The sequence below is a fragment of the Cynara cardunculus genome (assembly GCF_001531365.2).
Source record: "Cynara cardunculus var. scolymus isolate 2C chromosome LG 17, CcrdV1, whole genome shotgun sequence".
In the NCBI taxonomy this organism is placed as follows: domain Eukaryota; kingdom Viridiplantae; phylum Streptophyta; class Magnoliopsida; order Asterales; family Asteraceae; genus Cynara; species Cynara cardunculus.
This window is the reverse complement of record NC_037544.1, coordinates 31,917,342-31,935,314: the sequence shown is the minus strand read 5'-3', so window position 1 is coordinate 31,935,314 and position 17,973 is coordinate 31,917,342. Positions and strand designations below refer to the sequence as shown.

General features: G+C 32.5%; 1 protein-coding gene across 1 annotated transcript; it reads right to left on the bottom strand.

Annotated features, from left to right (window-relative positions):
* Window positions 1-285: 285 nt before the first annotated feature.
* LOC112500616 (26S proteasome regulatory subunit RPN13) lies at window positions 286-7,316 on the bottom strand. Its single transcript, XM_025104135.1, has 14 exons — window positions 7,218-7,316; window positions 6,881-6,939; window positions 6,478-6,570; window positions 5,953-6,012; window positions 5,293-5,331; window positions 5,128-5,202; window positions 4,990-5,056; window positions 3,905-3,950; window positions 2,695-2,810; window positions 2,578-2,601; window positions 1,654-1,745; window positions 1,282-1,359; window positions 1,147-1,201; window positions 286-632 (listed from the first exon to the last, which is right to left on the bottom strand). The coding sequence occupies exons 2-14, from the start codon at window positions 6,917-6,919 to the stop codon at window positions 490-492; spliced, it is 927 nt and encodes a 308-aa protein (XP_024959903.1). The 5' UTR covers window positions 6,920-6,939; window positions 7,218-7,316; the 3' UTR covers window positions 286-489.
* Window positions 7,317-17,973: the final 10,657 nt, after the last annotated feature.

The following is a 17,973-nucleotide window of genomic DNA, read 5'->3' as shown; positions in this document are numbered from 1 at the left end:
GGATTAGTCAAGTTGCATAGCGGGCTGGATGTCCAAGTTCATAAAAAAAAAATCAAATCAAGAAAAATAAAGCATCCCTAGAATGTAAACCGAGAGACATATTCACAAGTTCAAAAAGGCTCTGGAGATGTACCGAAAATCTTATCTTCCTAGAGTTCAAATCTAAACGTTGCCAAACCCCTTATGACTATGAAGATTCACCAGTGACAACTCAAGCCATTTGTGATCGTACAGGGGGCTAGTCGATAAGCGTAAGTTGGCCCGAAAACGCACCCTTACCCCAAATAGAAGTTCAAAAAGGGATTCAATTGAAAAATGACGATAAAAAGTGACATGTAAACTATAAAAAAACAACTGAAAGTTTGCTACCCTAATCTTGGTGTACACAAATGACCAACAAAAGTTCAAATGAACCTTAAAACTATCCATCCACAACTCTAAAATATGAAAACAAACTTACGGAATCAAAACCTTTAATTGAGGCTACTACTATTGACCTTCATCCATTTTATCACTTTGAGTACGAGTTTCAGATCTCAAATTGCTGTCATCTCGACTCAACTCCTCGGTATCGGATATCCCCCCAACAGAGTCCTCAAGCGCCTCAAGAAACGAGAGCACGGTGAACTTATCTGAACAAGAAATCAACAAAATTAAGAAAATGCTATAACTAAAAAAATGGGAAGAAAGAGACCGAAGAAAGTTATATGCACTCTGTAAGTAGTGTTTTCATCTAGCGTGCAAGGTGTGGAAAGGGGAAGTACGAATGAAGTGCAAACACAAATATTTATTAATTAAAATCGATTCTACAAGGTAGAAGAAACAAAGTGCACTATAATTGGATGCTAGACATTTGATGAAAATTCTCTATTTTGTACAAAGATCCAATAAACCAAAACCAAACAAGCCCGGTATATCCCATTGACCTGGATGTGTGGGTCTAGGGGTGGGATGTACACGGACCTCACATCTAACCTAAAGAGTAGAGCAGTTGTTTCGTTAGTGATGCCCCTGGTTTGGCGTAAAGTGTGCGGATAAAAAGGATAAAGCTTGCTCAAAAAATTTGCGGAAAAGAATATAAGATGTGCAAAGATCCAATATAACCAGAAATTATCTCCAAGAAAAAGAGAATTTTGCAGCGCTTACATTTACTTGGGTCGACTCCAAACTGAGTCAGGTCTATTTGGCCCGTTTTAAGCACCTGCGTGAAAACCATAATAACAATAAAGAACCAATGAAAAGAGAGTGGAGGGGAAAGAAAGACGAGATGTGGATTCTTACGTAAGTAAAAGAATCTACTTGTTGGCGAAAAGGAGGGCTTTGGAGCAACTCCATCAGTTCCTCTGCAGTCCAATGGCCCTGTAGCCCCACAACAATTATTAGGTCATGCAAAAGTAAAAGAAGCCTAGTCCATCACTCCATCCTACATTTCAGTGCGACCCATTTCAACATTTTGGGGACAAGATGAAAGATGGGGACCACAACACAGATGTTGAAGTCTCACATCGGCTAGACTTCAACCTTTTTCTCCTTGATATATGTTGGAACCCCTCTTCTCTCCTTAAAGGCTTCTTTGGAGATTAATTTGATGGGGTTTCACATATGAAATGGGGTACATTGGTGACTCAGAAACTTGGAGCTTAATGATCATACCTCAGGCAAATGTGAAGCCACTTCTTCAAGTGACAATGTTTCCATCAATGGGAATAACAATTCTGGCTTCAAAATATCCCCCAGTCCTAACCCTACAAAGACAAGTTCGGTACAAAAACTCCATGAGTTAAAGCAAAATGAAATAATTTCACAAACCCATTTTTCTTTTAATTAATAGAATGTCACAAGGCCATCTACCATCGAAAAACTTGTGGATCTTTAATGAAAACTGAATATTTACAAGAAAGAAGAGATTTAGCTGAGATGAAAGAAATACTCTGTATTAATGAGCTGATTAATTTTCCATTATATCAAACAAGTCCTGAATGTGAACTTTTTCTTTCAGTTTATAATTAATAATAAATTCTTCTTATCTAACTTCAAATTTTGTGTAATTCCATGCATGCGGTAAAACTTGATGTACAACTTTTTTTTCCATTTATTAGTAATTAATTATTAGTTTATCATGTTATCTGTCTATTTGATTTACTCTTACTAAAAACTACCACAGTTATGTACAGGTAGACTAATATATGTCAATCTTTGTCATTTAACCATACTTAAATATTAATTTACCATCAGCTTATTATTTTATTTGTTTTCGTCCGTATAGTTAGATTAAAAAACAAATAACAATGCTTAACGTGTAATCTTTTTCTTTTCACTATAAATAAATGTTAAAGGTTCTAATTACTAACTTTTACCATAAACTTTATATTTGGTTAATCTTAGTTACAACTTTATACATGCACTCGACTCCAAAGACATGTAAAGTATAGACAAACAAAACCAAGCACACCAATAAAACCTACACGAAGTAAGGTCTAAATTACAGATAAAATATTTAAACTGAAAGATTCTAAATCCAAAAACTGAAAACACGGAAAGTTCACAAAAACTGTTTTGGAATGTGAGTGATGTTACCTCCATCATGATCGCTTGCCTCCCCTGAACAGTTTCCAATAAAAAAACATAACACTTGTTAGACTTCCACTCGAAATGATTAAGAAGGAAACATTAAGAAGAAGTTCTATGACATGCCTGAGGGCTCGATGTTACTTAAGATTCTCTGAAGATCTGCTAATTTCACAGGCCCTGAGGATGATACATCACTAGTTACTTCTGTACCCATGCTCTGGCCAACCAAATTTCCAGCCCTGAAACAAATAGCATCATCATCAAATGTATCATTGAGGTAAAGATAAGTCTGCATGCATCCTACCCTCAACCCTACCTCTATGTGGGATATACCGGGTTCGTGTGGTTTGGTTTATTAGATGTACCAGTCATAAAAAAGTTATCTCCGTTGTGATAAATTAAATGCATAAAGATTCTTAAAGTCACATTTGGTTTTTGAAGTGTTTTTAGAAATCAAATTTCACATGTTTCATCTGCCATGAGAGTTGAGACTATAGAGTGGAAGTGTTTTAGAAGCCAACTTTTCGTCCAACATGAATTCACAACAAAATGTGAAAATGTCGGGGCACACAAACAAATATTCTAGCCAATCAACAATATCCTTGAAAAAAGAGCGAGAGAACTATTACTGACAACATGCATAGAATACTATAGTGCAAGTCGTTAAATATACACACAGATTTATAATTTATAATATATAAGGGGGAATTTCATTTATAAACCGTAAACATTTTGAGAACCGTGAGAACCAACTACTCATGATGAATATCAATAAATACACATGAATATTATTCATCATGAATATCATCATAAACATTCATGAATGAATGTTTATCACAATATTCATCATAAATATTCATTAAATTTATCATGAATATTCATTATATTTATCATGAATATTCATATATTTATCATGAATACTCATTATATTTATCATGAATAGTTGGTTCTCATGGTTCTCAAATAAACGCTCCCATACACACACACATATATATAGTGTGTGTGTGTGTGTGTTCTGGCTGATGGAGGCTCTTGGGTCAAACAATGGAATACTAATTTTAAAATCATGGTCATCCATCACCTATAATGGCTAGGAATTTGATATAGATCACGATGACTTCGTTTACGTGTCCATACTCTGGACTACCCTCATGTGTCTTCCTTTCCAGGTTTTTGTTGTACACATACCAAGAGATTAGATGGATTATCACTTTATCACACAAAAAGCGATAGCATAGCCACAACATCCTTTCCCTTTTGTGCAAGTCTCATCACTCACTTTTGCCAATATATAATTAAAAACTAACTATGAAGACAAACGTTGTCCACATACCGTGACGAGTTTTCTTCACCAAGAGTTTCTTCTTCGGTAGGGAATTCTGCCACATAATAATTCTCCCATGTGTCAAATTTAGTTTCATATAAGCATACATAGAATTTTGTAATTGACAACTAAGTAATTAGAATCTAGAATGTTATACCAATAATCAAATTAAAAGGGAGCGTATCTAGAAAAAGTAGGATAATCAAATAGGTTAAATATTTAGTAACCACCATGTTAGCATAAAACTTACCACGTGTATTTCCTTTTTACGAAAGGATAAGATTAGTTATGATGAGAATAGTCATGATGAGAATAGTTATGGAACCACGATGCATATGTAATTTTAGCACAAACATTAGCAAAATATCATTTTTCTCCCTTATTTAGACGATATACTTAAAGAAATTCCTAACCAAGTGTACATACTTAAATAGTGCATAGGTTCCAATTTTACATAGATTGCTGTCTGCAAACACATTACAATCAGATCAATTGGCATGTTCATTATACATGTGGTTTAAAAGTTAAGGTAACTTCCTCATTACAAACTTTACGTCATTGATGATTCATGATTGTATGTTATGTCTCATCACTTGTCTGCTAATCTAGACATACATGCACAGATATAGCGCCCTGAGAGATAAAATTGGCATAAAAGGATAGCAAAAATCAACCTACAATTCACACGATCTTACTCCTCATTCAGATGTGTACTACTTTTTGAATGAAAAGAAAATATATCATGTCATATATATTGACGTATTAGAATTTAATGTTCAAATGGATTTCATGACGTATACTACACGTGTGGGTTCTTTTGTAACGTTGTTGTGGCAGGATGTACGCAGACCTTACCTCTACCCCAATGGGTAGAGAGGCTGTTACCATTAAGACCCCCGGTTTGCAAAACCAGAAAACACGTGCGATAAGTAGTAACAAAGTGTGTGTAAACGAAGCAACAGATACAATGTGACGAACAAATTACTAAAGCAGGTGAAACACTAAGCCTGGATGAAACACAGTAAAAACAAGAGCACCTAAGATGAGCATATATTAATGTGACTAGAATACAACACGAAATTTAGCACGAATACCTATTGGTTGATTAAGGTAGAAATTGACTGAGTTGCACAATTCTATGTCTTTGTCAGCCTCGGGCTCCTACGACCGAATTTAAACAAAATATGTCAGTCTCTAACCAATACAACACTTTGTATTAAGAAAATGTAAACCTGCATCCAGAAGAAGCATTTCCGGTCGTCTGTCTGAAACTTCAAAATGTAGACTCTTCCGGAAGCTTGACCGACCTGAGTTGACCAAAAATTACACGTAAAGAATTGCACATTTACAGAAGTTTTTGCAACTAAATTAGACAAGGCTCAGAGATTAAGAGATACCTTCTCAAAAATGGCCTCTTCTGGGAAAACAATCTGATCCTATGTTTACCTTGTGTTAAGAAAAACTCAAAATTCTAATTACCAAACACAGATGTTACTATAAGGGGAAAATAACAATATTCCCTCAAAGAGATTATATTAGGGTTTGACCTGACGATAAATTTTGAACTACTAAAGAGTAAAACAAGAAGGAAAAACAGGAGACTCATCCATTCAATAAAAAAACAGTCAGTTCACTCTTAAAATACTACTCCCTCCGTCCAAAATAATTGTCCACAATGAAAAAGACACCCTGTTCTAGAAATGTGTAATTATTACACTTTTTAATTAACTAAGTGACAATTTTACCCTTAATAATGGAGGGAGTAATGAATATGTCAATCTCAAAATTAAGAGTAGAATTGGAAAAATAGGTACTTTGTTTTGGAAGTGGACACTTATTTTGGGATAAAGGGAGTGCATCCAAATTCTAGCCATCCTTGTGCATCCAAATAAATCATAACCATCAACATTCCTTTTACCATTTTGTTACTTCAAGGTACACTCCAAAGAAAGCAAGTTTGACACTTGTATCGACCACCAAATTGCAAATAGGAAGTGTTAAAGCCTCATGCCAATTCATGCCAACAATTTTGATGAATAGAATAAAAAATAGGATACATCTTCAATAATGTTATTATTACGGTCAAGCCATTGAATATGAACCAATCCTTCCTCACCCTGTTAGAAGTCAAAAAATTAGTACACAACATAAAGCAAAGCTACTAAACAAGCGTTTCTTCTTCCAAAACCGAAACCAAAAAAGCAACAAAAAGCAAAGGAACACTCTGAGGGGGCGTTTGGTTTTTGAGGGATTCGGATTTCTTGGAAGGATTTGGAATCTTTGGTTTATATGGTATGTAAGATTTGGAATGGAATTGAATTCCATTCTTTATAGATAATTTATAAAAACAAATAATAAAAAAATAATTACATTACCGTTTATTAATTGATTATTACAAAACGGATGTTCCTAAAACATTATAATAAACAAATCCAATGTTTGTGGAATTTCATTGAAATCCCGGGATTTTACTTCTGGACTATATCCTCTAAACCAAACACGGGATTTGAATGAAATCCAATTCCAAATCCCACAAACCAAACAGGCCCTGAAAATAAAAGCTTGAATTTTACTAATCATACTCTTCCAATGCGAACAAGCCCTTTACGTGGATCAGCAACAACACGTTTTCCTTCCATATGCATTTTACCAGCACGAAATTCCAACATAACATCCTGCCACAATAACATTACAAAAGAACCCACACATATACACCAAAAAATCCATTAGAACATTAATTTCCAATATGGCAATTCAATTCAACCACAAAATTGGGGATAGAATTGAAGTAAAACCAGCTTCTTAAACAGATCCATGTGATATAAAACCAAACTAGAAAGATCTCAATATTGATAACTCAGCTTCTTAAAACCAGTTTTTGACGCTTAGCATTGAATCACATTACATGTACTTGATTTTTGGTACCACAATGAATGACAAAAAGGATATATATGTACGTATATATATAAAATATCTTCACAGAACCTGAATAGCTGAGAAATCCTCTCTTGATGAAGAATCCATAACTCCAGTGCTAGTTATAACTACACGAAAAATTGTGTGATACCCAGATCATTACAGAGCCAAATCAATGATATAAACGTACTATCAAGTAGCCATCTCAATAGCAAAATAAATATAGAAATAAAATCAATTCGGGATACAACCTTGTAATGGACTATTAACTTCAAAACAATGGAATTAAAACAAAAAAGAAGAGATTTTTACCGAACGAGTGAAGTTTTAAAACCCTAGCACATGTTGTGAAGCTGTAGAAATTAAAACAAATCCGATTGAAGCGGAAAAAGAAACCATGGATTACCTCTCGCCTCTTCGCGTATGAGTTGTTGAATATCGGAGACGATGTCAAGCAGTCTTCAGAGTCGGAATCGGGAGGGAGGGAGAGAGGGAGGGAGGGAGAGATGTCAGGGTTCCCAAGGTATAAAAAATCTTTAATCGTATTTTGAGTAAATTATAGGGGAGTGGAGGATAATGGCAGATTGCTAATACCACTCCCGAACCTCTTATACAATCTTTAATCTATAAACCTAAAATCAAGAAGTAATTATAAATTAATTAATAATAATAAAATATTTGTTTTAAAATAAATTTATATATTTAAAGAAATATTTTAAGAGTATAATTGGAAATTAAGTACAGGAAGAAGAAAAAGATAAAGAGTAATAATGTTAGAGGTAGTATGCATAAGATAATAAGATGTAAACAAAATAAATGTAAGAATCTAATAATATTATATATATCTATAATACTAATAAATAAGTAACTTTGGAGACACGTATCATGTTTCTGTGCGACAGTTATCGATTTTTCCTGTCTAAACATGTATTTAGACACAATTTACACTTACGGCCCCCAGACTTATAACATAACTCTGGAAAAATTCACGTCTGAATTTAACTCTGGAGTGGTCATCAAAACCGGGTTTAAAATTTCAAATTCAGATTTTTGAAGCATTTTTCACAAAGCAACCCGGGAAAAAAAATTAGAAGAATATGTACTCTTACTACTTAATTAATTAATAATAATGTAAATTTAATTAATTTATATAGTTATTAAAAGAACTAGTTGTGTACCCGCGCAATGCGGCGGAAGCTATGAATTTTAACGATTTTGAAGTTCCATTGGTTTTATAAGATAAGATTTAACGATGATATAGTTACACTTGGTCTTTACATATTAATACAATTTGAATAAATAAGAGTTATGGTTCCAATTACAGTTATAGGGGTATAAAGTATAAATTTAAAATTATAAGTTTAAAAAAATCGGTTGTGAGACGATGAGTGTATGTGAAGAAAAAAGTTGATGAAAAAGTGATATAAAGAGTATCTTGATCATTTAGTATTTTAAGACTTACTTTTGTTAAATTTGTTTTATAAGATAGTATAAATATATACAGAGAGAGAGATATTAATGAGGGAGGGGGTAGGTGTGGTTGTGTTCTTCAAGTCTTTTCACTATGGGGAATTGAGAAAAAGAAGACAAAAATGAATGGTTTATGTGTATGGGAGATGTACATATATAGATTTTGGGTGTAAATATAAATATATATATATAAATATAAAGAAATATAGATATAGATAGATAGGTGAAGGGTTGCTACCGCCATCCTAAACCCCACCCCTTGTCAATTCTCATACATCCCTCATTCATCATCCTCCTCTCACATCACAAATTTTTAATATATTTTTTAATTTTAAAATTACATTTTACATCCTCCTCCATTGTGGCCGCTTTCTTCTCCTGTATTCACTATCTGCGACCATTTTACCACACACCTCGTCTGGGTCAAAGTTATTTGTCGATGATTGAAGCTCGTCGAAGGTGAACACCAGCGGGAGGAGGCTGGCGGAGCGATGGCGGTGGAGGTAAATAACCATCAGATCTTCTAAATGTGAGTTCTTTCTTATTCTTCTAGAAATGTATGTACTTATCAAGATGCAGTAGAAAACATACAAATAGTACAGCTAAAGACATCATTGCTACTCGTATTTGGGTTTTAAAACCTCCGGTGATGATTTTTGAGGTTGGATTAAGGATTGAAAGCATAAAAATGGTTTATTTGGAATGAATTGAACCCACAAACGCCATTGATGGATTTGAAAGTTGTGCAGTTTGAAAAGTAAGAATCTTTTTCTTCCCATTCAACTTCAATTCCAAATTTCAAGAAACCCTAAAATGTCATATTGGCAGCCTTTTTTATAGAGTTGTGGAGGGTGAATAGATCCACAAGAACGGATAATCTGAAGTGGATTTTTGGTAATTTTACATTCCCATGGACAATGGCTGCAGTTTGGGAGGGTTGGGGACAGGCAATAGCTTATAACTGCATTCTTACTACTCTCTATCCTATTTTATTTCTTCATTTAAAATTGCTGAGACATGAGAAATATTCATATCATAGTCATAACCATTGTTTATTAAAACAGTCAAGGCTTATGTCAGTTTGCTGCATTACTCTTACGTGCTCCATAATATCAACTTTGTTCGTCTAAAGAGGTATCAAGAATGCTTTTTTTGATATCAAGAATGCTTTTTTTGCCAAATGCACAAAAATGAAATGGAAACARCTAGCTTTACACACTGGATGCTCATTGATCAATATTCCAATCTACTGAACATCTTGCCCAATTAGTAGGAACAAGAATGAACCAGTAGGAATATGTTTAGAACACATACAAGAAGAACCAAAATATTCCAGAACATGAGTAGAGAATGCAAACAGTAGGAATATAAAGAGAATTCAGAAAGCAAAATTAAAACCTCAATACCTCAGAGAAATTGCTAGGGTTTTGATAGGATTTTGAAGTTGTGAAGAAATCAAAACCTCAAAAGTCTGGTTATATGCACCGAGGAAGGCTTCTTGGTAACCACCCATTTATGCAAAGTTTGCAGCAATTGAAGAAATCATATGCTGACTTTACTGATTTGGTTTTGGTGCAGAACATACATTAACAAGAACCTGGAAAAGAAGAAGAAAAGAGAAAGCAATTTTGACTTTACCCAAATTGATTTGGCTTTGAAGGATCTTTTCTGGAAAAGGAAGAGAAGAGAGAAAGAAGTCTGAACATTTGTCATTCAATGCATAAAAGCTTGTACCACATGCATGATGAGTTGTAATTAAGAGTTATTTGAAAATCTTGCATAAAATAGTTGTAACATATGCTTAGTAACTTGTATTTAAGACTTTGTCTTAAATGGTTATATATGTAGTATAGATATTAATACCTCATTAATTAATAATAACATAAAGTTAATTAATTTATAACATCTATATACGTAATAAATAAGTAACTTTGGGGACACGTGTACTTAATTAATTAATAATGTGAATTTAATTAATTTATATAATTATTAAAAGAATATTAATACCTTATTAATTAATAATAATATAAAGTTAATTAATTTGTATACATGCATATCTATAATACTAATAAATAAGTAACTTTGGGGACACCTGTCATGTTTATGTGCGACGGTTATTGATTTTTCCCGCTTAAACATGTATCTAGACATAATTTTCATTTACGTCCCCTAGACTTACAACATAACTCTGGAAAAATTCACGTCTGAATTTAACTCTGAAGTGGTCATTAAAACCGGGTTTAAAATTTCAAATTTGAATTTTTGAAACATTTTTCACAAATCAATATTACCCGAGAAAAAAATTTAGAAGAACATGTACTCTTAGTACTTAATTAATTAATAATATTGTGAATTTAATTAATTTATATAGTTATTACCTCATTAATTAATAATCCTCATTAATTAATAATAATATAAAGTTAATTAATTTATAACATCTATATACGTAATAAATAAGTAACTTTGGGGACACGTGTACTTAATTAATTAATTAATTAATAATAATGTGAATTTAATTAATTTATATAATTATTAAAAGAATATTAATACCTTATTAATTAATAATAATATAAAGTTAATTAATTTATATACATGCATATCTATAATACTAATAAATAAGTAACTTTGGGGACACGTGTAATTAATTAATTAATTAATAATAATGTGAATTTAATTAATTTATATAATTATTAAAAGAATATTAATACCTTATTATTTAATAATAATATAAAGTTAATTAATTTATATACATGGATATCTATAATACTAATAAATAAGTAACTTTGGGGACACGTGTCATGTTTCTTTGCGACGGTTATTGATTTTTCCCGCCTAAACATGTATCTAGACACAATTTTCACTTACGGCCTCCAGACTTACAACATAACTCTGGAAAAATTCACGTATGAATTTAACTCTGGAGTGGTCATCAAAACCGGGTTTAAAATTTCAAATTCGGATTTTTGAAACATTTTTCACAAAGCAATATTACCTGGGAAAAAAAATTCTAAGCTGACCTGTCAGCTCGATCCCAGCCAGGGGCTCTGCCCCTTGCACCCCGCCAAGGGCTACTGCCCCCGGACCCCTTCTGTTAGGGGCTTCGTCCCTAAATCAAAATAAACTCAAACAAGTGTGCACTCCGCACCTTCCTTACCTGTTCAATATTTATCATGATTACATTGGTCAACAATTTAATCCGATTACACTTTAATGACATTTGTGATACAAATCATCAACATAAAGTCATCAGATATTGATTATTTCTCAGACTTACAACATAACTCTGAATTGTTCTGTTCCCAACTTAGTGATATAGTTTATTCCCATATTTGAATACAACTCTAAACTCCTCTTCAGAGTTACGTTTCTGAGTTATAAGAAATCAAAATTCTTGTGACTCAGAGTTATGCTCGTAGATATTTTCTAGATTTAGAAGACAACTCTGAATTCCTCTTATTCAGAGTTAAGTCCAGAGTTATTTTCCAGTCTAACAATAGAATTCCGAATTCTTGTGTTTCAGAGTTAATGTTCAGAGTTTTCTTTCAGAGTTAATGTCCARAGTTTTTCTCATTTAATAAGAGCCAAGGACAATCATTATCAAAAGTTGGTTTATTTATAAGACAATGAAAATTTTATACAAACTTGTAGCATTGGCTAATTTTAACAATTAACTCTTGAAAAAAACTTCACACTTGTAGCCAGATTGGTCGTCTTGATTTAAAAGTCTTGCAACGCTAGATATTGTCCGTCGTGAACTCTGGAGGATTTCTTAACCCTTGTATTTGTCAAGCCTGATTTCGTCCTTCATACAGAGCTTAACAGAGGTTCTGCACGTGCTATGTGGTCAATCTGAACCAGACTCCATGTTTCATGCAGAGCTACACAGAGGTTCTTCATTTAAGTCTTGAGAAAGAGCTCTGTCTCTTCACGTAATGCGTCGAGGCTTTGTCTCTTATGCCGAAGATGGCCTTCAGACTTGTAACTTTGAATAGTTTCGGTCTTAATCTCTGGAAACTTTCTTTATGCTTGTGTCCTTGAAGCCTGATTCCGTTCTTCATACAGAGCTTAATAGAGATTCGACAGGTGCTACGGGGTCATTCTGACCCTGCCTCCGTCCCTCATATAGAGTTTCATAAAGGCTCTGTACTTGTCTTGAGTAAGAGTTCTATCTCTGCATGTACTACCCAGAGCCTCTGATTCCTTTGCTTGTCTCATACAGAGGTATACAAAGGCTCTGCATGTACTACGTAGCGCTGCATATTAGATCTACATTGTTCGTCTTTATTTAGAAGTTTTTCTGATCATCGAAGGACATATCATTCTTTGTATATGTAACATTTAATTCTCGAGTAAGAGTATCTTTATATAATTTTAATCGGACTTGTACCTTTGTCTAAGTTTATAAATTACCTCCGATTATTAATTCTTTATAAAATACATATCAGTTTCGTTTAATTTTTATCATTAACCCGTGTAATACACGGGTCCAAACCTAGTATGTATATATATATATATATATATCAATACTATATTATAAAGTATTTGACAAAAAACTTTTAAAAATTATTTTTTATGCATAAAGTAGAGTTTATTGATACATATTACTTAAAATTCGAGATTACAAATAAGTTATGCGTAAGTGCAACTTATTAAAGTTTCGTGTTTGAATTCGTGTAACTAACTGCAGATAATATAGTCAAATACAAGATAAACATTTTATTTTAAATATAAAAATCTAAAATATAATTAAGATAATCATTGAGTTCTCATGGAATACTTAAATATTATCCTTATAAAAAATTATATTATTAAATTAAAAATAAGTTACTTTGTTATTAAATATAAATTAAATTATAATTTGTACTATATCATAAAGTATTTCACAAAAACTCTTAAAAATCATTTTTTATGTACGAAGTATTGTTTATTGATATATATTACTTAAAATTCAAGATTACAAATAAATTGTGCGTAAGTATAACTTATTAAAATTTCATGTTTGAATTCGTGTAACTAACTACAGATAAAAATAGTCAAATACAAGATAAACATTTTAAATATAAAAAATTTAAAATATAATTAGAATAATTATTGAGTTCTAACAGAATACTTAATTATTATTTTTATAAAAAAATTATATTATTAAATAAAAAATAAATTACTTTATTAAATATAAATTAAATTATAATAAAAAAGGATTTTCACAAAAATACCAAAATATACCTGATAAAATTAATAAAATAATCATTTCTTACGAGATTTGCCAAATTAACCACATGGATCGCCCCAGGGGGGGTATGGTTTGACCATAGGGGCGATCCTCTCATATGTTGACCAAAGAGGACAAAAAATACAAAAAATAATAATTTAAAATTAATTTTGTGGGACCCACATGTATCTACTTTAGGAGACCAAACATTATGCACCTCGATAACTGGGATCGCCCCCAACCTCATCGGATCTTCCCCCGGAGGAGATCCAGCCTTCGTTTTTTACTACTATTTTGTCTTTTAGTGTATATCGATTTGACGATTAATGGGTATTTTAGATTGGTTTTAGTCTATAAAATAAAACACTTCTAATCTCACAACCCGTAACCGTAAACACAATCTATCGTGACAACTCTTAAAACAATATGAAAGTACGTGAAGATTTATAAGTGTTACCACTTGTTTTGAAATGCATAAATTAACCAACGAATATTCTTATATTTTCTTATAAGAAATATTTTTTAATAAACACTGAATGTTAATATTCTATAATAATTATTAACACTTTCCACATATCTAATCTGCGGAAGTGTTTGGCAAATCCGAGTCTGGCGGTGCCTCTACCAGAAGTCAGGCTAGACAGTAAATTGAATTTTGTAGAAACCCCAGAAGCAGTAACTGATAAAAAAACCAAGGTTCTACCGAATAAAGAGATCAGTTTAGTAAAAATTCAGTGGTGGTATCACAAGGGATATGAGACAACATGGGAGTTGGAATCGGAAATGAGAACTGAATATCCATGGCTTTTTGATCAAAGGAATTTCGGGACGAAATTCTTTTGAGGGGTGGATAATGTGATAATCGGGTCTTGGTTATCCCCTGAGATAATCAATATGTGGTTATTTGATATATGGTTACGTGAATGCATGATAAATTGTTATATTTGATCATGTGAGTATGTGTATTTTTATACATAGAACATATATGCATAATATGAATGCATACATGAAAGTATGCATGGTATATGGGTTAATTATGTGCAAGTACATGATTATATGCATGCATGAAATTGGTTATGGGTACATGCATACATGAATATCATATTATGGTCATGCATGAGCTTTTAGCCGTCTTTCCACTTTTGGAAAGGGGTATAAATAGGAGGGGAGATTCAAGTTAAGCTCTTTTTGCCATGGGAACTTGAGAGAGAGAGTTGAGAGAAAGTATCCTACGGATTGCTTACATTGACTTGGAACCGAAGTTGATTCATATTTACTAAATTGCATAAAGTGAGTGGTTTTAACACTTTAAAGCATATGAATCTCATCTTCAATATGTTGATTTCTGTTTTTGAAAACATGTTGATCGGATTAGATGCATGTCCGGTCATAGTATTGACCGGATGGAGTGTTAGATTTTGAAATTGTGAATCCAATCACAGTTATGACCGGAGAAGTGTGAATCCGGTTAACATGCCGTCCGGAAACGTTTTAATCCGGTTAACGTGACGTCCGGATACATCTCAATCCGGTTAACGTGCCGTCCGGATACGTTTTAATCCGGTTAATCCGGCTATAAGGCCATCCGGGTTCCTTAACCGGACTTGAGTTATAAAATATTTTTAATTAAAGTGTTGACCAGATTTAGGGGTGACCAGATATGAAGTCCAGCTGAAATCAATTTTATGGTCGGATAAGTTAATGAATATTTTATTCAAAAGTGGATTATGTTAATGGCATTTTGATCTTTCTAAAATGATAAAAGAAAGAGTGGTCAATGTTTGTTTTGAAACTGTTTCTGGTTAAAACTATAAATGATGTTCGATCAGAACGTTTGTGACTTTGGTTTGTCCTGATTGGGAATAATCTGTAAATTTTGATGAGAAAATAAGGGTGACATATCAAGGAGATGTGTACTTTGGGATAAGAGTGACATATTAATGAGAGGTGTACTTTGGGATAAGAGTGACATATCAAGGAGAGGTGTACCTTTGGATATAAGGTGACATTTGTATATGTGTTTATTAATATAACTCTTACTATTATATTCTTTAAAATTACGATGGTTCAGAGTCCTTATTTCTTTGTGATTTAAATATTCAGGAACATGGTTCTTATTGGAATTAGTAATAAGGATGTTATTGAGGAAAAGATATGGCCAGAGACCTTGAATAACCGTGTTTCTGATGAAATGTTTAGAGATCAGTTATGTGGAACCTAAAAGGTTCTAGCCTGTTTATGCTTAAATAAACTGCTTATAAAGTTAGAGATTGGCTTTGGAATCAAAGGAGCACGGGACCACCGGTAGATGTGAATTATATATTTATGTATTTGTTTATATTTAAAGTTGATTTTAAATAAAGTTTTGGTGATCTTCACCCTGCAATTACATGGAAAAGGGATCTCACTAGACCTTCCGATCTAACCGTGGTTTTGTCTTTCTAAATATGTATTGCAGGAACTGCTGGGTTGCACAATGGTAAGGGAAAGGGGAAAATGTAATATTTTCCTATGTGCATATCTGTGTGAAGAATCAGTTTATGATGAATCTAGTTTTATAGGCAAATGTTGATCAGTACAAGAACTTGTATTTTGAAATTTTTGGGCTATGTATTTTGTACGATATTTTCTTGTATTTTGGGACCTAAGTGGTGTAATACATGTATTCTGTTGAATGAAGTATGTGTTACATGCAATGTATGATGTAGGGTGTTACAACTGAAAAATGCTTTTGAGCGACGCAAACACAGAAATTAGCCGCCAAATAAGTACACATTATATGGTTTCATATATGCATTCAAGGTTAGTTATAATTTTTTTATAATATCTTATTTACAGATTAATTTATATTTTGTCACCATCTTTTTTTGTAACCTACCAAATATGGATTTTGGAGACATTTCCCCGAGCCAACATTTTTTTCCGTTATAGTTCTTCAATCACGAGGGCTATTGGATGGAAACGAAAGAAAGTGCTGAAATAGGAAGAGTGTTGTCAGTTCACAACTATTGACAAAGTTTGGTTTCATTTATTATAAGTTTAAGATTTGCCATTTTTTTGTTATTTATGTTAAAAAATTATATCGATTTATATATTTTTAGAAATAATCTCATCCCTTGATCTCGTTGGTGCCGACAAATTTGGAGGAGCCGGCCCAATGGTGGATCAAAAGCAGAGATTTTTTGGCCAATAACTATTATGGACAGTCGGACCCCGATCAATGGATGAATTACGGCACTTGATAGATTACCACCATAACCACTATCGTCGACCACAAAGAGTGTCAACATTTTCGGTAACTTTGATTAATGGCATTATGGAGCATTAACACATCGTCGTCATCGCTTAACTGATGTAATATTTGTAAGGAATTCGTTTCATAAAATAAAATGAAAGGACTACCTAAATTTAACTTTTTTGTAACACATTTAACCAAACCAGAATACGTTATTGGCGAAGGCAAACGTAATACATGTACGGGGGAGCTTAACGGAAGGTACTCTAAGACACCATTTATCTCCTAGAATAAACCGCCACTCAGAAGATACACCAAAACATCATCACTTTGACGTGATTTCATATTTGTGTGGGTGATGGGTTGTGATGGTAGTGTTTGATGGGTTAAGGATTGTGATGATTTATTATGTTTAAGGATTAATGGTTATGAGAGTAGAAGATATAATAATAGAAATGAAAAATAAGGTGTGAAAAATAATCAAAGAGAAGGTTGGTATTTATAATGAAACTTGTTGCACTAAAAGACGAAATAGAGTTCAACCCCAAAAAAGCCTGGATCGCCCCCGGGGGAAGATCCAGTGAGGTGGGAGGCGATCTCATTTATCAAGGCAAATAGTGTTTGGTTTCCTAAAGTAGATACATGTGGGCCCCAAAAATTAATTTTATATCATTTTTTTGTACTTTTTGGTCAACATATGAGAGGATCGCCCCCGATACTCAAACCATGCCCCAGGGCGATCGATGTGGTTATTTTGGCAAACCCCGTAAAAATGACTATTTCGTTAATACATCAGGTATATTTTGGTCATTTTCGTGAAAATCCCTAAAAAATTGAATTAAAATAAATTACACAAAAAACAAGAACTTTTAAATAGTTAATTTGATACTAATAATGATATATTTTCGAAATTTTATGATGTCTTCAAATTTATACTTTATTCAAAAATAAAAAATTATCCCTTTCTCTAAAGCACATAAATACAAAAACTCTTAAAAATCATTTTTAAGCATTAAATAATGTTTATTGATATATATTACTTAAAATTCAAAATTACAAATAAGTTATGCGTAATTACAACTTATTAAAGTTTCATGTTTGAATTCGTATAACTAATTGCAGATAAACATAGTCTAATACAAAATAAACATTTTATTTTAAATATAAAAAATCTAAAATATAATTAAGATAATCATTGATTTCTAACAAAATATTTAATTATTATTCTTATAAAAAATTATATTATTA

Bases quoted from the DNA above. Each gene is read 5' to 3' on its own strand.
- LOC112500616 (XM_025104135.1), bottom strand. From the start codon at position 6,919: ATGGATTCTTCATCAAGAGAGGATTTCTCAGCTATTCAG. The intron at 1,746-2,577 runs GTAACATCACTC...TTGTCTTTGTAG, and splicing joins GGCAAGCGATCATGATGGAG to GGTTAGGACTGGGGGATATT. The intron at 633-1,146 runs GTAAGCGCTGCA...TTTCTTGTTCAG, and splicing joins TGGAGTCGACCCAAGTAAAT to ATAAGTTCACCGTGCTCTCG.